Source organism: Lontra canadensis, unplaced genomic scaffold (genome assembly GCF_010015895.1).
Source record: "Lontra canadensis isolate GAN:19392208 unplaced genomic scaffold, GSC_riverotter_1.0 scaffold6, whole genome shotgun sequence".
NCBI classification, from domain to species: domain Eukaryota; kingdom Metazoa; phylum Chordata; class Mammalia; order Carnivora; family Mustelidae; genus Lontra; species Lontra canadensis.
In genome coordinates, this window is record NW_022631000.1 from 2,937,905 (window position 1) to 2,961,793 (window position 23,889).

General features: G+C 36.1%; 1 protein-coding gene across 5 annotated transcripts in view; it reads right to left on the minus strand.

The window, feature by feature from the left end:
* SENP7 (SUMO specific peptidase 7) overlaps window positions 1–23,889 on the minus strand; it is a 168,639-nt gene that overhangs the window by 117,460 nt on the left and 27,290 nt on the right. For all 5 annotated transcript variants that reach the window (XM_032852067.1, XM_032852066.1, XM_032852064.1 and 2 more), the window contains exons 3-4: window positions 22,651–22,749; window positions 524–621 (exon numbers count right to left, since the gene is read on the minus strand). In XM_032852067.1, the coding sequence (XP_032707958.1) occupies window positions 524–621; window positions 22,651–22,749 (197 nt within the window). The remainder of the gene's footprint in view (window positions 1–523; window positions 622–22,650; window positions 22,750–23,889) is intronic.

Here is a 23,889-nt window from a genome sequence, read left to right on the forward strand (position 1 = left end):
ATCTCCCAGTAACTGCAATTTATACTTTACTACTCATTTTTTCATTCATTCACTATTCTAAGAAAATTCAATGCTCTTTTGCACAACAGCTTTTTAATCAACAGATGTCCAATCCTAAAGTGCTCTAAATTTCCTTTAGTTGTAATACAATCCCCCATATATTTAATTCTAGTATAACTATAATTCACTAACACTATGACTAGTCCCAGAATTGCTAAGTTGAGCATACTTTTTACTGCAGACCACAAATGATGAATCAAGCATTATAATCAGTCTATATTTAACTCTTGTTTTATTAGCTAAAGTTTATCAAGATGTTCCAAATGCACAAAAACAAGGAGTTAAAATAACATAGAATCACAGAAAGTCCAAGCTTGAAGAGAAACAGAATTGAATCTTGAATTCAGTCTTTGTATTTCAAAAGAATGGTAACTGAGACCCAAAGAGGTTAGATGAATCACCCATGGTCACACTAATTATACACAATATAAGCCCATCTTATGTCATACACACATTATCTTACCTTTCTGGTGATGTTTTAGAAGTGATAGGACGTCCACGGACACCTTTTCTACTTTTATGGTCTAGAGATAGGACCTTATTTCTTAGGCTTCTTTTCCACTGGGGGGGAAAAAATGGAATTTAATACTAAGTATGACAATATAACAATTACAAGGCACTTAAATTTGTTTTTATTTAGAAATTCAAGATAAACAGCCAAATAGGGCACAAAAGAAAAAAAGTGCAATCTACAAAACCCCCTGGCTCTTTTGTACAGAAATACAATACCCCTGGCTAGTACAGAAATATAAGTCCACCAAAAAAATAGAAGGAAGATATTCTAAAATGTCAAGGTAAGTTTAGTTAGGAAATGCAACATTTTGAGGCTCCAAAGCTTACATAATCATATAATTTTGTAAGACAAAAGGAAATAAAAATTATTATATGCCAAGTTAAATGGGGTCTGTGATTTTGAAGTTGCATTTATAAAAACTGGAAGGGATTACAACTGGTTCCCTATGAATTGCTAAACGGAAAATTTTAGGAAAGAGTCACACATCTTACTAAGAGGGTTTAGATTTAATCTGACTAGACCCAAAAGTTAAAATTATTTAATACAAAAGAATATGAATCTAGACAAGTAAATTATTTATCTTCTCTGCATTTGTTTCCTTCTTTCCATTAGTTTCCTTATCATTAAAATGGACATAATAGTAACTATCTCACAAGGACAGAAGATGACTCATATGTATTAAGTTTAAAACACTGTTTTCCTTAAAGAGATTTGTACACCTGTGCTTATAGCAGCACTACTCACAAAAGTTAAAAGGTAGAAGTGATTCAAGTATCCCATCAGTAAAAAGAAAAATGGATACAATGAAATATTGTTCGGTCTTTTTTTATTCAGTCTTAAAGAGTTAAATTTGACACATGCCACAACATGAATGACCCTTGATGACTGTCGGAGAACAAAAAATATATATATTGGTCTCTGCCCCCATTTCCTGGCACAGAGCTCCTAAAACCCTTACAATTTCCTGGACTGATAGGAGGATCTTTTGTTATAATATTTGATCTTTGATCCCCATTCCTAACATAGGCCTCCTGAAACCCTTGTAATTTCTTGGGTGATAGGAGTGTCTTTTGTACTAAAGAAGTTATTCTGGGTGGGCTCCTGGAAGGCTCCTGGATGAGGGCTGGTCCCCAGAAAGACTAAGCCATAATTAGAAATTTGGAATTTTTAGCCCCACCCTCCATTCTCTAGAGAGGGGGAAAGAGCTGAAAACAGACTTAATAAGTTATACCCACATGAGGAAGCTTCCATAAAAATCCCAACAGTATGGGGTTCAGAGTAATTTCAGGTTGGTGAACACATCCACATACCACACCCGTGAACTGCACAAGGACAGAGGCTTCTGCACTGGAGACCCTCCCAGACCTCATCCTGTGTTATCTCTTCATCTAGCTGTTCAATTGTAAGCATTTTCCTGAGTTCTCCCAGCAGCTCTAGCATAAAGTAATCAAACCTGATGGGGTAGCTGGGAAAACCAGATTTATAGCCACTCGATCACAAGCACAGGTGACAGCTTGACTTCTGGCTGGCATCTGAAGTAGGATGGAAGCATTCTTATGGGACCAAGCCCTTAACTTGTGGGGTCTGACATTATTTTCAAGTAGTGTCATAACTGAATTAAATTATAGAATACCCAGCTGGTGTCACAGAGCATTGCTTGGTAGGGGAAAACCCACACATATCTGGTGTCAAAGTATTGTAAATATGATAGTAGTGTAAGAGTAAATGAGAAACAAAGGAGGAAAACTCAGTTTTTCCCAACACAAGGACATTATACGATGTGAAAATAAGTCAGTAACAAAAAGACAGATACTATATGATTCAAGTTATATGAAATATCTAAAATAGTCAAATTCATACAGATAGAAAGTAAAATGATGGTTGCCTGGGGCCGGAAGGGGGGGAAATGGAGTATTGTTTAATAGGTAGTGTTTCAGGTTTGCAAGATATAAAGAGTTCTGGAGATGGATGGTGGTAATGGTTGCACAACAATTTAACCTTAAAAATGGTTAAAATGATAAATTTTATGTTATGTATATTTTACCACAATTTAAAAAATAAATTTTTAAAAAATAAAAAAATTTTAAGTAATGAAAAACAAACCACTGTCTTGAACATGACAGCCCTTGATAAACACCTTTTTTAATTCTCTAGAAATTATGTTATCTCATTATCACCATAGTCCTCCATGGTATAAAACACATTTTATCAAAGGAAAGTGAAGTTTTTGCCCAATGAACCCAAGTCTGTCTCCCATAAAAGCCCATGTTCCTCCCAACACTTTAATTCTAAATTAGACAAATTCTCAGAAATGCCCCCATCATGATATCAACTTAAACACATTTGTCACTCTCATTTCACTACAAAATGTAAATCTATCAATATAACAAGATGAAAACTACATCTTCTCTCGATTTTCACTATCACTGTCTTAGTTCTGCCTCTTTTTATTTCTGACCAGGACTCTTACAATGTTATCCTAATGGGATTTCCTGCCAATGGTCACTTAACCTGTAATCTAGCATCTGCTCCATCATGAAAGCTAAATCTTTCAAAAAATCAAATCTGATGTCACTCTTCTGCTTAAATTCTTAAGTGCTTCTGACTACCTAAAGAAGGAAAATAATAATTGTGTTTTCATTTCTCACTTCTGCTTCCCATGCATTTTTTATTCTGACAATACTAAACTATCCGTAGTTCCCTGAAAGTGCTATGCAGTTTCATCCTTGGACATGTTTCCTTACTAGAATATGCTTTACCCTCCCTAGTTCTCTTTGTCCAGTAAGCCCCAATTCTAGTATCACCAAGAAACCTTTCTCACCTCTAGCAAAGTAAATCAATCTCTTCTACAAACCATTATAAGCTTTGCATATCTCTATTACTGACAACACTTTTTTTATTTAATTTTTTTCAGTGTTCCAAGATTCATTGTTTATGTACCACACCCAGTGCTCCATGCAATACATGCTCTCCTTAATACCCACGCTTCTCATAATTCTCATAATAATAATAATATCTGTTTATATCCACCTGCAACCAGTACTGGGAATGATTTGGCTTAAGGGTTGAACTCTCAGAATTACTGGCCAACCAGTTCCCTGGAAGTGGTCCACTAATCTCACAGTAAATGCAACCTTCATAGGACACCTGGGTGGCTCAGTGGGTTAAAGACTCTGCCTTTGGCTTGGGCCATGATCCCAGGGTCCTGGGATGGAGCCCCGCATCAGGCTCTCTGCTCGGCAGGGAGCTTGCTTCCCCCTCTCTCTCTCTCTGTCTCTCTGCCTACTTGTGATCTCTGTTTGTCAAATAAATAAATAAAATCTTTTTTAAAAAATGCAACCTTCACATTTTATGTTATTGAATTGTTTGTACCCCACTCATAATACCATAATCAGGTTTGCCTTTTTATACAAAATGATAAAAGTACTAGTCTTTCAGAGTCTTTACAGAGCCTCAGATTCTGTACCGAGAAAACAACAAAAATATTCCCACCAAAGAAGAGGCAAAAAAGAATGAGAGTTTTGAACTATTACAAAAATAAGATGAACTCATGGAGGCAAACTAGAGATAACTTTAATAGGAGGGAGATTTATTAAAATGTCATTAACTCTAAATTCTTGAATCCTACCATAACCAAGGGTAACCTGAAGTGTATGCACAGATGTTAGCAAATGAAAATAAAATTCACTTAGACTTTGATCATTTGTTCCTTAGAGTTAATATCACATTAAAATATTTACATATTTTTTCTTTTTAAAAAATTAGTTAAGAATTGTAGGCTGGGTTAATAATTTGTATTTTTGACAGTTATGATTTGTTTTTCTTTTAGTCTATGAACCTATTATATGCTATCTCTGAAAAATAAAAATCAGATAACAAAGAATTCTCCTACAAACTGATTTTGAATGGGAATTTATTTCCATACATAATCTGAAAGCTACCTGACCACAAATAGGAAAGTTAAGATATCATGAATTTTATTTTAAATATATAAAAGGCAAAAAAAAAAAAAAAAAAAAAAAAAAAAAAATATATATATATATATATATATATATATATAAAAGGCTTTTAGAAGGAAAAAAAAAAAAAACTTTGTTCACAGACAGGATCAAAGCATTCAGTAACATAAACTTATCCCTCTCATTCTAACAAGGACACTAAAATAAAATATTATGCTAATGAAAATAAAATGGCCAAAAAATAAAATAAAATAAAATGGCCCACAATAACTACTAAAATTTTTCTTGGACAAAATCAACTCCACATGCATTCTAAGTGGTGTGGGATTCACAATCTCAACGGAGTGCTTCCTTAGATACTAAAAAGGGACCAAAGTTGTATCTTGAGGAAAATGCTGACTTTGTTTACAACTACTTACCCCATCACAGCTTATTGTAATAAAAATGTATGATGACTTTCCAACCAATTGAGATTATTGGTCTGGATTTAACTTTATATCAGAATTTCAATTCTATTGACTCTTCATGCAGTTTCCAAAGTAAGCAACATGTAATGCCAACAATGAAAACACTTATAAAAAAAATAAACTGAAATTATTTGCTAACCAGTATCTATTGAGCCACTGGATGAATTATGGGGGAAGGTCTGGAGAATCCTGTATACTCTTCAACCACTTTTCCCCAGTGTTTTCCCCAAACAACCTACATGACTACAGGAAAATATATAACCAGGAAATTAACGATGAGACAATTTATGACTTTATTAAGATTTCACCTGTTTTATATGCAAACATTTGTGTATGTGTGCATTTTTAGTTCAGTGCTATTTTATCATATGTGCACATCTGTGTAACCACAACCAAAGTAAAGACATAGAACAGTTAGGCCACACATATCCTTTCTGCTACCATTTTATAAACACAGCTTGCCACCATCCCTTCCATTAACTCCTAGCCTCTAAAGGCCCTGAGAGTTTTCCTAGCAAATTAGACATTTCAGTAAGAAAATGAATGCAATACTCTCTATTCCATTAACTAGAAGTGAACAATTCCCCATTCATTCTATAATGTAAGTATTGCATTGATAATGAATCCATAGAATGGCACTACCAGAAGAAAAAAACTAAAAACCAACATCTCCAATAAACACAAAAAAACACTCAACAAAAAAATTAGCAGATCAAAACAAGTAATACATGAAAAGAATAATACAATACAAGCAGTTAGGGTTTATTCTAGGGCAGAAAGGTGGTTTAATATTCAAAGATGAATCCCAAAAAAAAAAAAAAGACCCACTATACACCAAACACAATATGAAAAGTCAAGGGATACAGATATGCCATTCTAACACAGATGAAAAGAAAGATAGAGTAGTTATACTGATTTCAGACTCAACAAACTCCAGAAAAAGAAAAATTATCAATTTAGAGGGATGGAGGGATAAAGAGAAATACTACATAATGATAAAAAGGGTCAATTCTCCAAGAAGATATAACAATCTTTAATATCTATGTGCTCAATAATAAAGCACCAAAATACATAAGGCAAAAATTGATAAAAATACAAAAACAAATAAAAGAATCAACAATTACAACTGAAGACTTCAATACCACTCCATCAGAAACAGATCCAGCAGGCAGAAAGCAGGAAATAGTAAGGACAGTGTTAAACTGAACAACACCATCAATCAACTGTATCCAATTAACATTTATGAATACTTGTAGTGCATCAACAATGAATTTTGGAACACACACAAAAAAAACTTAATTTAATTTAAAAATTGACTCAATAAATTATACTGAGTGCCTACTACATGCTAGGCACTTGGTTTCCAAAGTTAAAAAATTAAGAGAATATACATTCTTCTCAAACTTGTACACTAAGAGGGGAATTTATTGCATTGGCTATATCTATTTTAAAAGAAGAGACAATTTGGGGAGCCCAGGTGGCTCAGTCGACTATGCAGCTGCCCTCAGCTCAGGTCATGATCCCAGGGTCCTAGGATCAAGTCCCACATTGGACTCTCTACTCAGTGGGGAGTCTGCTTCTCCCTCTGCCCTGCCCCCCTTCGTATGCACTCTCTCTTGCTCTCTCTCAAATAAATAATAAAATAAAATCTTATGGTGGGAATGCAAGCTGGTACAGCCACTCTGGAAAACAGTATGGAGGTTCCTCAAAAAGTTGAACATAGAGCTACCCTATAACTCAGCAATTGCACTACTGGGTATTTACCCTAAAGATACAAATGTAGTGATCTGAAGGGACACGTGCACCCCAATGTTTATAGCAGCAATGTCCACAATAGCCAAACTATGGAAAGAATCTAGATGTCCATCAACAGATGAATGGATAAAGAAGAGGTGGTATATATATATATATACAATGGAATACTATGCAGCCATCAAAAGAAAAATCTTGCCATTTGCAATGACATGGATGGAACTAGGGGGTATTATGCTGAGCAAAATAAGTCAATCAGAGGAAGACAATTATCATATGATCTCTCTGATATGAGGAATTTGAGAAGCAGGGTGGGGAGTAGTGGGGGGTAGGGGAAAAAAATGAAATAAGATGGGATCAGGAGGGAGACAAACCATAAAAGATTCTTAATCTCACAAAACAAACTGAGGGTTGCTGGCAGGGGTAGGGAGAGGGTTGTTGGATTATGGACCTTGGGGGAATGTGATACGGTGAGTGCTATGAGATGTGTAAGCATGACAATTCACAGACCTGTACCCCTGGGGCAAATAATACATTATATAATAATAAAAATAATTAATAAAAAAACTTTAAGAAAATTAAAAACAGAAAAATAAAATCTTAAAAAATAAAATTTAAAAAAAGAGACAATTCTAAAATAAATAAGCTAAACTTCTAGCTTTGGAAACTAAAAAACAAAAAGCAAATTAATTCCAAAGTAGGAGATAAAATGAAAAATAAAACAGAAATTGATGAAATTGAAAACAAGAAATCAATAGAGAAAAACTTTCAAAACCAAAAGTTGTTTCTTAACAAAACCAATAAAATTGACAAAACTCAACCCAGGTTAACTAAGGAAAAAAAAAGAAAACACTAAGTACTAATATGAGAAATGAAAGAGAGGTAATCACTACTAATCCCATGCACGCTATATAAAAATAATAAAGAAATGCTATAAACAATTCTACTCTCACATATATGATAACCCAGATGAAATGAGCCAATACCTTGAAGACAAAATCTACCAAAACTTACACAATGAGAATTACATAATCTGAATAGGCTCATATCTATTAAAGAAATTGAATCAATATTTAACACCGTCTAAAACAGAAAGCACTGGGCCCAAACTGGCTCACTGGTTAAGTCTACCAAACATTTAAAGAAACCACTTACACCAATTCTCAACAACTTCTTCCAGAAAACAGAAGCAGAGGAACATTTCCAAAGTCGTTCTATGAGGACAGCATTATCTTAACATCAAAACTAGAAAAATATAAGATAGTGAAACTATACAATCTCTCTTAGAAATATAGATGCAGAAATCTCAAAAGTATCAAATCCAACAACGGACAAAAATAATTATACATCATGAACAAGCAGGATTTATTTCAAATATGTAATGCTGGATAATGGATTGGAAAATTCATTGATGTCAACAAGCTAAATAAGAAAAATCCAATGCTCATATCAATAGATACAGAAAAAAGCATATGATAAACTCTAAAAGCCATTTATGATTTTTTTAAAGAGAATTCCAGCAAAGTAGCAATAGAGGGGAATGTTCTCAATCTAATAAAGAACATCTACAGTAAACCTACAGAAAATATACTTAATGGTGAGAAACCAGATGCTTCCACATCAAAAACAAAGCAAGGATGTATCCTTTCAACACTCCTCTTCAACTTCATACTGGAAGTCCTAGATAATGCTTTAAGATAAGTAAAGGAAATAAAAATACAGATTGGGAGAAAAAAATAAAACTTTTATTTAAGGTGACATAACTGTCTATGTAGAAAATCCCAAAGAATCAATTAAAAAAAAAAAATCAACTCCTTCAACAAATAAGCCATTATAGCAATGGTGCAGGAAACAAGATATTTTTACAAAAGTCAATTACTTTTTCTTTTAAAGTAATTAACATTGGAATCTGAAGTTAAAAACAATACTATCGGGATGCCTGGGTGGCTCATTCATTGAGCGTTTGCCTTCGGCTCAGGTCGGTCCCACAGTCCTGGAATCAAGCCCCACATCGGGCTCCCTGCTCAGCGGGAAGCCTGCTTTCCCTCTCCCATGCCCCCTGCTTGTGTTCCTGTTCTTGCTGTCTCTCTCTCTTTCAAATAAATAAATAAAATCTTTAAAAAAAATACTATCTACATTAGCACAAATATATATATATATATATATATATATGTGCAAATCAAATAAAATACACATAAAATCTATATGACAAAAAACACAAAACTGTATTAAAAGGTATCAAAGATCTAAATAGGAGGTGTCTGGGTAGCTCAGAGAGTTAAGCCTCTGCCTTCAGCTCAGGTCATGGTCTCAGGGTCCTGGGATCAAGCCCCATTTTGGGCTCTCTGCTCAGTGGGGAGCCTGCTTCCCCCTCTCTCTGCCTGCCTCTCTGCCTACTTGTGATCTCTGTCAAATAAATAAAATCTTTAAAAAAAAATATCTAAATAGACATTTCATGTACATGGATAGGAAGACTCAATATTCCAATGCTGTCTTCCCAACTTGATCTATAAAGTCAACACAAATCAATAACCCAAAAAGTTAGTTTGTGGATGTTGACAAAATGATTCTAAATTTTAAACAGAAAGACAAAGACACAGAATAGCCAATACAATGTTGAAGAAAAACAAACTCAGGAAACTTACAGTCCCAACATCAAGACTTAATATAAAGCTACAAAACAAATAACAAATAGATCAATGGAACAGAATAAAGCACTAAGAAATAGATCTGCATAATGAAATCAACTGATCTATGACATGGGAACAATGGCAATTTAATACAGAAAGGCTACTATTTTCAACAAATGGTGCTAATATCCATGTAGAAACAAATAGAGACATAAGTCTTACACCTTTCACAAAAATTAATGCAAAATGGGCCAACAGATCTAAATTTAAAATGCAAAACTATAAAACTCCTAAAAGATAACATCAGCGAAAACCTAGGTGACCTTGGGTTAGGCAATTACTTCTTAAATATAATACCTAAACAACCATCCAAGAAGAAAAAAAAATAATGACAATTTGGGCTTCACTGAAATTAAAACTTTTGTTTTGCAAAGGTCCATTAAGGGAATGAAAATATAACACAAAAAGTAGGAAAAAAAATTTATAAAACACATATCTGATAAAAAGACCGGTATCCAAAATATACAATGGACTCCTAAAATTCAAAAATAAGAGAACAATCCAATTTTAAGAAGAGCCAAAGATCAGGGGGCACCTGGGTGGCTCAGTTGGTTCGGCAACTGCCTTCAGCTCAGGTCATGATCTCAGAGTCCTGGGATCGAGTCCCGTATCGGGCTTCTCGCTCAGTGGGGAGTCTGCTTCTCCCTCTCTGCCTGTTGCTCTGCCTACTTGTGGTCTCTCTCTGTCTCTCTAAAAAGTAAATAAAATCTTTAAGGGGAAAAAAAAAAAAAAGAAGAGCCAAAGATCTGAAGGCATACCTCACCAAAGAAGATACACAGCTGCCAAATATGCATATGAAAAGAAACTCAAGAAAATATGTCATCACAAACTGCAAGTTAAAACAAGATACCACTATATATGTATTAGGATGGCTAAAACACAAAACACTGACAATACCAAATGTCAACTAGAATGTGGAGCATCAGAAAATCCCATTAGATGCAGGTGGGAATGCAATATGGTACAACCATTTTGGAAGACAGTTTAGCAATTCCTGACAAAACTAAATACACACTTAACATACAATCCAACAACGGCAATCCTTGTTATTTAGTGAAACAATTCAGAAACATGTCCACACAAAAACTTGCACATAAATGTTTACTGTGGTTTTATTCATAATTGCCAAAACTTGGAAGCAACCAAGATATCTTTCAACAGGTGATGGGTAAACAAACTGTGCTACATCCACTTAATGGAAATTATTCAGCAATAAAAACAAGGAACAGTGGGATAGGCTGCGCATGTGTGGAGGCAAGGGACATATGGAAACTGTACTTTCTACTCAATTTGCTGCAAACCTAAAGCTCTAAGAAATAGTCTTGTAAAAAAATTTTATTTTTTTAAAGACTTATTTATTTATTTTTGTGAGGAAAATAGAGAGAATGCATGGGTAGGTAGAAAGGCAGAGGGAGAGGGAGAAAAGAAGCAGACTCCCTGCTGAGTGGGGAGCCTGATGCAGAGCTTGATCTCAGGACCCTGAGATCATGACCTAAGCCACAAACAAGGTGGATGCTTAACTGACTGAGTCACCAAGGTGCCCCCCAAAAAATTCTTTTTTTTCAAAGAAACGAGCTATCAAGCCACAAAAAAAGACATTAATGAAGGTAAAATCATATTGCTAAGTGGAAGAAGACAATCTAAAAAGGCTGTATGATTCCATGTGACATTAGAGAAAAAGTAAAACTGAATATTATTAAAAAGATCAGTGGAACACAAAAGATTTTTTTAACAGTGAAATTATTCTGTATCACATTGTAATGGCAGATACATGCCATTATACACTGCCTAAACACAGAATATACTAGACAAAATGTGAACCCTAATGTAAACTATGGACTTCAACTAACAATAATCTGCCAGGGATAGTTCCAGTTCAAAATGACATTGTAGGGGGACCTGGGATGCTCAGCTGGTTAAGCATCTGCCTTCAGCTCAGGTCATGATCCCAGGGTCTGGGGATCAAGCCCCACATTGGGCTCCTTGCTCAGTGGAGATTCTGTTTCTCCCTCTCCCTCTGCTGTTCCCCCTGCTTGTTCTCTCTCTCCCACTCAAATAAATAAATAAAATCTAAAAAAAAAAAAAAAAAAAATTTAATGACAATGTACGAGGAGCCTGAAATCACTTCCTCCCACAGACATACCAAATCTATAGTTACATATGGAACAACTCCCTCTGAAAAAAACCCAGAAACTAACTGAACAACTCCTCTAAATATCACAGAAATGAGACAAAGCATTGAAACATGCAGGAGAAGCTGAGATAATCTAACCATAATCACTACCCTCAGCAAAATGGAACACAACCAGGAGAGAACTGACAACTCCTAGCTTCGCTTAAGGTACAAAGGATTTGGACCCTACAACTGGCACCCTAACTGGGATTGAGCACCGCACTTGGCTCCCTGCTCAGTAGGGAGTCTGCTTCTCCCTTTCCCAATGCTCCTCCCTACCACTCATGCTCTCTCTGCCTCTCACACACACTCTCAAATAAATATATAAAATCTTTAAAAGGGAAGAAAATTACAGACCAATATGTCTGATGAAAATAGATACAAAATTCCTCAATAAAATATTAGCAAATCCAATTCAACCATACAAAAGAGTCATACACTATGATCAAATAGGACTTATTCCAGGGATGCAAGGAAGGTTCAACATCCACCAATCAGTAAAGGTGATACACCCCATTAACAAAATAAAAGTAAAACATATCATCTCAACAGATGCAGAAAAAGCATCTGACAAAATTCAACATCCATTCTTTAATAAAAACTCTCAATGAAGCAAATATATATGGAATGTACCTAAATATAATAAAGGTCATATATCATAGTGCACAGTGCTTATCATACTCAATCGTGAAAAGCTGAAAGTTTTTCCTCTAAAATCAGGAAGAAGACAAGGATTCCAACTCTACCCACTTTAACAGAATACTAACCAAATCTTGCAATTAGGCAAAAAATAAATAAATAAAAGACAACCAAACCAAAAGGAAGTAAAATTGTCTCTATTCACAGGTGACATGATATTATATATGGAAAAGCTTAAAGATGCCACCAAAAATCTTGAACTTAGGATGGACCCTGAGGGCCTAATGCTAACTGAAATAAGTCAGACCAAAAAAAAAAAAAAAAAAAAACCAGCAAATACTGTATGAGTTCACTCACAGGAGGAATCTAAGGAAAAAAAAAAAGAAAAAGAAAAAAAAAAAACCAAACTTATAAAAAGAACAAATTTGTAGTTGCCAGAGGTGGAAAGTGGGCAAAGTGAGTGAAAGGGGTCAAAAAGTACAAACATTAAGTTACAAGATAAATAAGTCCCAGGAATGTAATATACAGCATAGTGATTTACTTAACAATATTGATTATTTACCTGAAAGTTGCTAAGAGATGTTAAAAGTCTTCATCATAAGAAAACTATTACTGGGGTACCTGGGTGGCTCAGTGGGTTAAGGCTCTGCCTTCAGCCCAGGTCATGATGTCAGGGTCCTGGAATGGAGGCCCACATCGGGCTCTCTGCTCGGCGGGAAGCCTGCTTCCCCCTCTCTCTCTGCCTGCCTCTCTGCCTACCTATGATCTCTCTCTCTCTCTCACTGTCAAATAAATAAATAAAATCTTTGAGAAATATATAAGAAAACTATTACTATGTGTTAATAGATATTAACTAAGCTTACTATGCTAATCATTCTGCAATATATACATATATCAAATTATTATGTTGTATACCTAAAGCTAATACAATGTTATAGGTCAATTATATCCAAGAAATAATAATAACTTACCAGTATTGGCTTATCAACTGTAACAAATATACCACATTGATGCAAAGATATTAATAAAGGAAATTATGTGGGAGTAATAGGGGAAGGGGAATTGAGGGGCATATGGGTATTGCCGGTACTATCCCTTCAGTTTTTCTGTAAAGCTAAAATTACTCTAAAAATAAAATCCATTAACTAAAAAAAATTAATAAACTGACAGTATCAAATGCTAAGAAAGATACAGGGCACCCAGAACTCTCCACACATTGCTGGTGAGAATGCAAAATGGTACAAACACTCTGGAAAACAGTTTGGCAATTAATATACACTTATCATATGACCCAGGAATCCCACTCCTAAATATTTACCCAGAGAAACTAAAATTTATGCTCACAAAAAAACATATATGCAAACATTTATAGGAACTCTATTCCTAATGCCCAAAATCTGGAAACAACCCATATGTCCTTTAATGGGAGGAATATACTACTGATACACACAAAAACATGAATGAATTTCAATGGCATTATGCTAAGTAAAAAGTCATTCTCAAAACATTATACATTCTATGATTCCATTTTATGTGACATTCTGGAAAATGTAGAGGTATAGCTACAGAAAACAACATTACCAAGGGTTAAAAGTCGGAACAGAGTATAATTACAAAGGAGACAGCACCAGGGGATTTTTTGGAGTAATGGGACAGCATAATATCTTCATTGTCAGGATACTTATATGAATCTATACAGATCCTGTAACTCAGAACTGCACACTAAGAAAAAAACACAAACACACATACACACACACAGACACACACACACCCTTTTATTATGGTGGTGGCTGAAAAAGCATATACATTTGTCAAAGTTCAAAGAAGAATTAAAATGGATTAATTTAATTGCATATAAATTAATGCTCAATAAAATTTAATTTAAAAGGGCAAAAAAACTGAACACACACTTCACAAAAAAGATATGATAGCCAATCAACATATGAAAATGTCTTAACACCACTAGTCATCAGGAAAATGCAAATTAAAACTAAGTCCAAAAGTCCATCAACAGAAGAATTAAATAAACAAATTGTGTTATAGCCACAAAATGAAATACTACTTAGTAATAAAAAGGAACAAACTACCGATAGATGCAAAACAGGGACCGATTTCAACATTTTACTGAGCAAAAGAAGCAAAATACGAAAGAGTATTGTATGAACAGGCAAAACTACCCTACAGAAATAGAAATCAGAAAAGTGGTTGACAGTAGTGGAGTGGGGGTGAGGACGGCAGACAAAGATAACAATGGAAAGGGAGATAAGGGAATTTTCAAGGCTCATGACAATGCTCTATCCCTTTGGAAACAAAGGGACAGCAAACATCACTTTTCATATTCTAGGGAACCATTTTTGAGCAGGATTGGTTACATATGTCACATTAGTCAATGTTCATCCAATTACATACCTAAGACCTGTGGAACCTTTTTCATGTAATTATATCTCAATAAAACCTACAAATAAGTAAATAAATGGGTTAAAATTCTGCTAGAGACTATACAGAGTTCTCTCTTTGTCATTCATAGAAACCCACTACAAACGTTAAAAAAGGGTGTGAGGGGAGTGACTGGCTGGCTCAGTCAGTAGAGTATGGGACTCTTAATCTTGGGGTTGTAAATTCAAGTCCCACATTGGGTGTAGAGCTCACTTTAAAAAAAACAAATCTTTAAAAAAAAGGTGCATAAGAGAAAAAATTAAGCAAGATACTGGAACAGCCTCAAACTCTACAAACTATGAAGCATATTTAGCAAATACTGTGAAATCTAAAGAAACAGGAGAGCATAGCAATGCTGACACGTGTGCCACTTTAAATCTTAAACAGGATACAGATTTCCAAAACCTTAAGTATCACTATCTTTAAGAAGACATCCAACTAGGGTGGGAAACTAGGCATGGGGAAAAAAATATGTCTCTGGAGAGACCATGCTTTATTTAGTGGGTTAGCGGGAACTAAAGAAGAAAGTAAATGGTTAGCTTCTCAGAAGAAAGGGACTGCTGAAATCGAGAGTTAAGGAGAAAGAGAAGATTAGAACACAATGACTTAATACCTAAAGCGATCTCGAGAATTCCACATCTGCCTCTTTATAAGGCCAAAACCTAAAGGAAGATATATGTGACCCAGGGGTAAAGGAAAAGCACATTAAGTGAGATACTGCTTAAGAAAACTAACCCAACATAAACAGTAAACATAATGCACATAACATAAACTCACAAAACCCAGTGTATATGTGCGTGTGTGTTTAAAATTACACGTATTAGCGCACCTGGGTGGCTCAGCTGACTAAGTGTCTGCCTTCCACTCAGATCATAATCCCAGGGTCCTGGAATTGAGCCCCACAGTCACGCTCCCTGCTCAGCAGGGAAGTCAGCTTCTCCTTCTGCCCCTCCCCCCACTCGGGCTCACACTCCTTCTGACACCAGTGATATCAACTGATAATAGTTCACTAAGTAAATTATGTATGGTGACAGATAGTAGCTACACTTGTGAGCATAGCATAACATAAAGAGAAGCTGAATCACTACGTTGTATACCTGCAACTAATGTAATTCTGTATGTCAATTTTACTAAAAAAAAGTTTTTAATCATGATATATTGGAATTTTTAGAGTACTACAAAGTCAACAAAAATAAGTAAAAGAAGAAGCTCTAAATGTGTTAAGATAGAGAAACCTGGATGGCTCAGTCAGTAGAGCATGTGATTTTTTTTTTTTTATGATTTTTTTTTTAAAGATTTTACTTATTTGAGAGAGAAAGAGCACAGCAGGGGGAGTGGCAGGCAGAGGGAGAAACAGGCTCCCCACTGAGCAAAAAACCCAATTTGGGACTCAGTACCGGGACCCTGGGAACATGTCCTGAGCCAAAGGCAGACGCTTAAACGACTGAGCTGCCCAAGCGTCCTGAGCATGCAATTCTTAATCTCAGGGTTATGAATTTAAGCCCCATTGTGAGTGAAGAGATAATTTAAATAAATAAATCAATCTTTTTTTTTTTAAGATTTTATTTATTTATTTGAGAGAGAGAGTAGGGGAAAAGGAGAGCATGAGTTGGGGGAGGGGCAGAAGAATACGGGAGAAGACTCCCTTCTGAGTAAAGAGCCCAAACCAGGAGTCAATCCCAAGACTCTGGGATCATGGTCTGAGCCAAAGGCAGATGCTTAACCAACTGAGCTACCCAGGTACCCAATAAATAAATCTTCAAAAATAAAAAATAAATGTGCTAAAATAGAAAAAAAATTAGTATCTATTAAATGAAAACAAAGCACAGAACAGTATATATTTCATGATCTCTGTTCTATAACAATTAAAAAATAATATAGGGGTGCCTGGGTGGTTCAGTCATTTAGCATCTGCCTTCAACTCAAGTCATGATCCCAAGGTCCTGGGATCGACCCCCGTATTGGGCTCCCTGCTCGGTGGAAATCTTCCTTCTCCCTCTTCCACTCCCTCTGCTTGTGTTCCCTCTCTCGCTGTGTCTCTCTCTGTCAAATGAGTAAATAAAATCTTTAAATAAAATCTTTAAACACACACATATATATATGTATACCTATATATATATATATATATATATAAGTTATTATTTATATAGGTACATGTATTTTTTTCTTCAAAGAAATGGAAAAAACCATTAATGGTGGTTGCCATTAGAAAAAAGGAAACAGAGAAAGAGTATTTATTTATTTCACCTATACCTTTCTATACACCCCAAATTTTCTAACCTTAAGCAATTTTTTTCTTTTTATGTCAGCACAAGTCATCTTATCTCATTTATTATTTCTGTTTTTTGTGCTTTGTATAAGAAACAAATGTATTATGACAGTCAAATTTTTAAATACTGTTAAAGCAACTACTATTAATGACAAATATTTCCTCTGAGAACGAGTTAGAATAAATGGTTAATTTTTCTCATCTGTAACATAAAAACATATTCAACATGACTTAAAATTTGCTATCCTAAAATGCTAATGTTATGAACTGAATTGTGCTTCCCCTGCCAATTTCATATATTAAAGTCCTCACTGTCAATATAACTATACGTGGAGATGGGGCCTTTACAAAGTTAATTAAGTTTAAATGAGGTCGTAAGGGTAGGGACTTAATCCAACAGGACTGGCATCCTTATAAGAAGAGAAGCACCAGAAATGTGGGTATATAGAAAAAAAGGTCATAGGAAGAAACAGCAAGAAGATGACCATCTATAAACCAAGGAGAAAAGGCTTAGAGAAACGAGCCCTACTGGCACCTTAATCTTGGACTTCAGCCTCCAGAACTATTGGAAAATAAATTTCTGATGTTTAGCCACCCAGTCTGTGATATTTTCTTATGTTAGCCTAGCAGATTAATATAGGCTCAAATGGATAAACTGGAAAATCTGAGAAAAATTCTATTTTTAAAAAATGACCATGAAGGGAGGAGTCAAGATGGCAGAGAAGTAGCAGGCTGAGATGATACCAGGTAGCAGGAGATCACCTAGATAGTTTATCAAATCATTCCAAACACATACAAGTCCAACAGGAGATCGAAGAGGAGAAGAGCAGCAATTCTAGAAATAGAAAATAGATCACTTTCTGAAAGGTAGGACCTGCGGAGAAGTGAATCCAAAGCAATGGGAAGATAGGACCGCGGGGTGAGGGGCCGGCTCCCGGAAAGCGGAGGAGCAAAGGAGCCAAAATCAGAACTTTTTTTTTTTTAAATTTTATTTATTTATTTAACAGAGAGAGAGATCACAAGTAGGTGGAGAGGCAGGCAGGGAGAGAGGGGGAGAAAGCAGGCTCCCTGCTGAGCAGAGAGCCAGATGCGGGGCTTGATCCCAGGACCCTGAGATCATGACCTGAGCTGAAGGCAGAGGGTTAACCCACTGAGCCACCCAGCTGCCCCCAAAATCAGAACTTTTAAAAGTCTGCTCCAGTGAGGGAAATTGCTCCAGAGGCTAAGCTGGGGTGAAGCCCATGTAGGGACAGCGTGGTCTCAGGTCCCACGGGATCACAGAAGGATTGGGGGTGTCTGAGTGTCACAGAGCTCGCAGGTATTAGAGCAGGGAAGCTGGCTACAGAGACGGAGCTGAAGAGAGAGCGCTCAACTCAGGGTTACCTTAAACTGTGATCCGTAGCACACAATAAAGCCCTTAAATGACACACTGGACCAGATGGGCATCATAGATATATACAGAACATTCCATCCCAAAGCAACAGAATACACATTCTTCTCTAGTGCACATGGAACATTCTCTAGAATAGATCACATCCTGGGTCACAAATCAGGTCTCAATCAGTATCAAAAGATTGGGATCATTTCCTGCATATTTCAGACCACAAGGCTCTGAAGCTAGAACTCAATCACAAGAAGAAATTTGGAAAGAATCCAAATACATGGAGACTAAACAGCATCCTTCTAAATAATCAATGGGTCAACCAGGAAATTAAAGAAGAATTGAAAACATTCATGGAAACAAATGATAATGAAAACGTAACAGTTCAAAATCTGTGGGACACAGCAAAGGCATTCCTGAGAGGAAAATATATAGCAATACAAGCCTTTCTCAAGAAACAAGAAAGGTTTCAAATACACAACCTAACCCTACACCTAAAGGAGCTGGAGAAAGAACAACAAAGAAACCTAAACCCAGCAGGAGAAGAGAAATCATAAAGATCAGAGCAGAAATCAATGAAATAGAAACCAAAAAAACAACAGAACAAATCAACGAAACTAGGAGCTGGTTCTTTAAAGAATTAATAAGATTGATAAACCCCTGGCCAGACTTAGCAAAAAGAAAAGAGAAAGGACCCAAATAAATAAAATCATGAAAGAAAGGGGAGAGATCACAACCAACACCAAAGAAATACAAACAATTATAAGAAAATATTATGAGCAACTCTACGCCAGCAAATTTGACAATCTGGAAGAAATGGATGCATTCCTAGAGACACAGAAACTACCAAAACTCAACCAAGAAGAAATAGAAAATCTGAACAGACCCATAACCAGTAAGGAGATTGAAGCATTCACCAAAAATCTCCAAACAAACAAGAGCCCAGGGCCAGACGGCTTCCCGAGGGAATTCTACCAAACATTTAAAGAAATAATTCCTATTCTCCTGAAACTGTTCCAAAAAATAGAAATGGAAGGAAAACTTCCAAACTCATTTTATGAGGCCAGCATCACCTTGATCCCAAAACCAGACAAGGATCCCATCAAGAAAGAGAACTACAGACCAATATCCTTGATGAACACAGATGCAAAAATTCTCACCAAAATACTAGCCAATAGGATTCAACAGTACATTAAAAGGATTATTCACCACGACCAAGTGGGATTTATTCCAGGCCTGCAAGGTTGGTTCAACATCCGCAAATCAATCAGTGTGATACAACACATTAATAAAAGAAAGAACAAGAACCATAGGATACTCTCAATAGATGCTGAAAAAGCATTTGACAAAGTACAGCATCCCTTCCTGATCAAACTCTTCAAAGTGTAGGGATAAAGGGCACATACCTCAATATCATCAAAGCCATCTATGAAGAACCCACAGTGAGTATCATTCTCATGGAGAAAAACTGAGAGCTTTTCCGCTAAGGTCAGAAACACGACAGGGATGTCCATTATCACCACTGCTATTCAACATAGTACTAGAAGTCCTAGCCTCAGCAATCAGACAACAAAAAGAAATTAAAGGCATCCAAACTGGCAAAGAAGAAGTCAAACTATTACTGTTTGCAGATGATATGATACTATATGTGGAAAACTGAAAAGACTCCACTCTAAATCTCTAGAACTTGTACAGGAATTCAGTAAAGTGTCAGGATATAAAATCAAAGCACAGAAATCAGTTGCATTTCTTTACACCAACAACAAGACAGGAGAAAGAGAAAGGAGTCAATCCCATTTACAACTGCACCCAAAACCATAAGATACCTAGGAATAAACCTAACTGAAGAGGCAAAGAATCTATACAAAGAAAACTATAAAGTACTCAGGAAAGAAATTGAGGAAGACACAAAGAAATGGAAAAATGTTCCATGTTCCTAGATTGGAAGAACAAATATTGTGAAAATGTCTATGCTATCTAAAGCAATCTACACGTTTAATGTAATCCCTGTCAAAATCTATCCACTTTTTTTCAAAGAAATGGAACAAATTATCCTAAAATTCATTTGGAACCAGAAAAGACCTCAAATAGCCAGAGGAATATTGAAAAAGAAAGCCAAAGTTGGTAGCATCACAATTCCAGACTTCAAGCTCTATTATAAAGCTGTAATCATCAAGACAGTATGGTACTGGCACAAAAAGAGACATATAGATCAATGGAACAGAATAGAGAGCCCAGAAATTGACTCTCAGCTCTATGGTCAACTAATCTTTGACAAAGCAGGAAAAATGTCCAATGGAAAAAAGACAGTCTCTTCAACAAATGGCTTTGGGAAAATTGGACAGCCACATGCAGAAAAATGAACCTGGACCATTTCCTTACACCGCACATGAAAACAGACTCAAAATGGATGAAGGACCTCAATGTGAGAAAGGAATCCATCAAAATCCCTGAGGAGAACACAGGCAGCAACCTCTTTGACCTCAGCAGCAGTAACTTCTTTCTAGGAACATCGCCAAAGGCGAGGGAAGCAAGGGCAAAAATGAACTATTGGGACTTCATCAAGATCAAAAGCTTTCGCACAGCAAAGGTCAACAAAACCAAAAGACAACTGACATAATGGGAGAAGATATTTGCAAATGACATATCAGGTAAAGGGCTAGTATCCAAAATCTATAAAGAACTTGGCAAATTCAACACCCAAAGAACTAATAATCTAATCAAGAAATGGGCAGAGGACATGAACAGACATTTCTGCAAAGAAGACATCCAGATAGCCAACAGACACATGAAAAAGTGCTCCACATCACTCGGCATCAGGGAAAATACAAATCAAAACCACAATGAGATACCACCTCACACCAGTCAGAGTGGCTAAAATTAACAAGTCAGGAAATGACAGATGCTGGCGAGGATGCGGAGAAAGGGGATCCGTCCTACACTGTTGGTGGGAATGCAAGCAGGTGCAGCCACTCTGGAAAACAGCATGGAGGTTCCTCAAAAAGTTGAAAACAGAGCTACCCTATGACTCAGCAATTGCACTACTTGGTATTTACCCTAAAGATAAAAATGTAGTGATCCAAAGGGGCACATGCATCTGGATGTTTATAGCAGCAATGTCCACAATAGCCAAACTATGGAAAGAACCTAGATGTCCATCAACAGATGAATGGATAAAGAAGATGTGGTATATATACAATGGAATATTAGGCAGCTATCAAAAGAAATGAAATCTTGCCATTTGTGAGGACATGGATGGAACTAGAGGGTATTATACTTAGCAAAATAAGTCAATCAGAGAAAGACAATTTTCATATGAGCTCCCTGATATGAGGAACTTGAGAGGCAACGTGGGGGTTTGGGGGGTAGGAAAGGAATAAATGAAACAAGATGGGATTGGGAGGGAGACAAACCATAAGAGATTCTTAATCTCACAAAACAAACTGAGGGTTGCCGGTGGGAGGGGGATAGGGAGAAGGTGGTGGGGTTACGGACATTGGGGAAGATATGTGCTATGAAGTGTGTAAACCTGGTGATTCACAGAACTGTACTCCTGGGGCTAATAATACATTATGTTAATAAAAAAAAATTTTTTTTAATGACCATGAGTTGTACCAGGAACAAGGAAAAAATATTTAAAATGTGCCATCTTGGGGGCACCTGGGTGGCTCAGTCAGTTAAGCATCTGCCTTTGGCTTAGGTCATGATCCCAGTGTCCTGGGATCGAGACCCGCTTCCAGCTCCCAGCTCAACAGGACGCCTGCTTCATCCTCTCCCTGTGCCTGCTCCTCCCCGTGCCTGTGCACCTGTCCCTCTCTCTCTCTCTCTCTCTCTCTCAAACAAATGAAATCTTTAGGGGAAAAAAAGTGCCATCTTAAGCCTTATTCATGAAAGCTCCATAATAATGCTTAATAGAAATAAAATCAAAGTCCAGATTTATAATTAGAATACCTTTTTAAAGTATAGTTCCACCACATTTTAAGATATATCCTCTCAAATTTATAAAACAAGAGCAAAAGAGCAAATGATTCCAATAAGCTTAATATTCTCATAAATGTAAAATATCTTTTCCAACAATGAGATTTAAATTTCAAGAAAACAATCATACAAAGTAAGGTATACTTAAACTAAAGAAGACCCTAATCTCAAACATCGCTTCAACAAATACCAGAAATAAACGAATTAAAAACTGCAAATAATACAAGAAAACCCCAGCAAGGATATATAAGAAAACGAAAATTCAGTTTTATTAAAATATTTTAAACACCCAAACAACACTATGTACTTAAAAGAAATTAGTTTTTATTTACCCCCTGCAAAGGGAGATCCCAGTGTTCTGAGCTTCTTAGTTTGGACAGTGGTGACTGAACATGAACATCTTCTGGTTTCGCATTTAACATCTGTGTTATCTGAAATCAGAATGAGAAAATAATTGATTTAACTGAAATATAAATAAGAATTGAATCATGTTAATCGAACTAACAGAACCATTATATTAACCTGCCTTAATATTTTGCTATTAGTGTTTTGGGTTTTTTGTTTTTTTAAGTAAGCACTACACCTAATGTGAGGCTTGAACTCATGACCCCCAAATCAAGAGTCATATTATCTAATGGCTGAGCCAACCACACACCCCATTTTGCAATTAGTTTTATTATTATTTTTTTGCAATTAGTTTTAAAGAGTTTTAAATTCAGTGCTTAATTTACAAGGCAGTTAAATATAATTTTATTTTAAAAACCTCTCATTCAGGTGTCTGGGTGGCTCAGTCGGTTAAGCGTCTGCCTTCGGCTCAGGTCATGATCCCCTGGTGCTGGGCTCCCTGCTCAGCAGGGAGTGTGGTTCTCCCTCTACCCCTCCCCCTGCTTGTTCTCTCTCTCTTTCTCTCTCTTGCATGCACGCACATGTGCACAAAAATAAGTAAATAAATCTTTAAAAATAAATAAATAAAAATTTAAAACCTCTCATTCAGTATTAAGGTAGATAAATTAAGTATCACAATAGCCATCTCTTACCCACAGTCTCTACCTCTTCTAGTCTTTCAAACGCTATCCCCATAGTTCTAATACACAAATCTAATGATCACTACATTTAACAAACAACAATGGCACCCACTACTTATAGATAAAACTCTTAACAATCTGTGATCTTTAACATCACCCACATATCACCAACTCTACAGCCCAACCACACCATTTACTCAACTTCCTTCAAACATGCGTTATTTTATATATCTAGACCTTTGTATGTACTGCTTCCTTTGTATGTATGTATGAATCCCCTTCCCTCTATTTTTCCCTTATTAAATACTTCAGATTCAGCTCAAAATTATTCTTCTATCCACACAACTGTCACTCCTACACCAAGGCATTCCTTTCTTTAGGTATTGGTACATTTCTATTATGTTATTTATACTAAATGTATCAAACTATATTATAAATATACATGTCCCTCATCTCCAGGCTGTGGAGGTCTTTAAAAGAGAGTGCTGTGGGTGCCAGGGTGACTCAGTCAGTTAAGCATCTGCCTTCAGCTCAGTTTGTGATCTC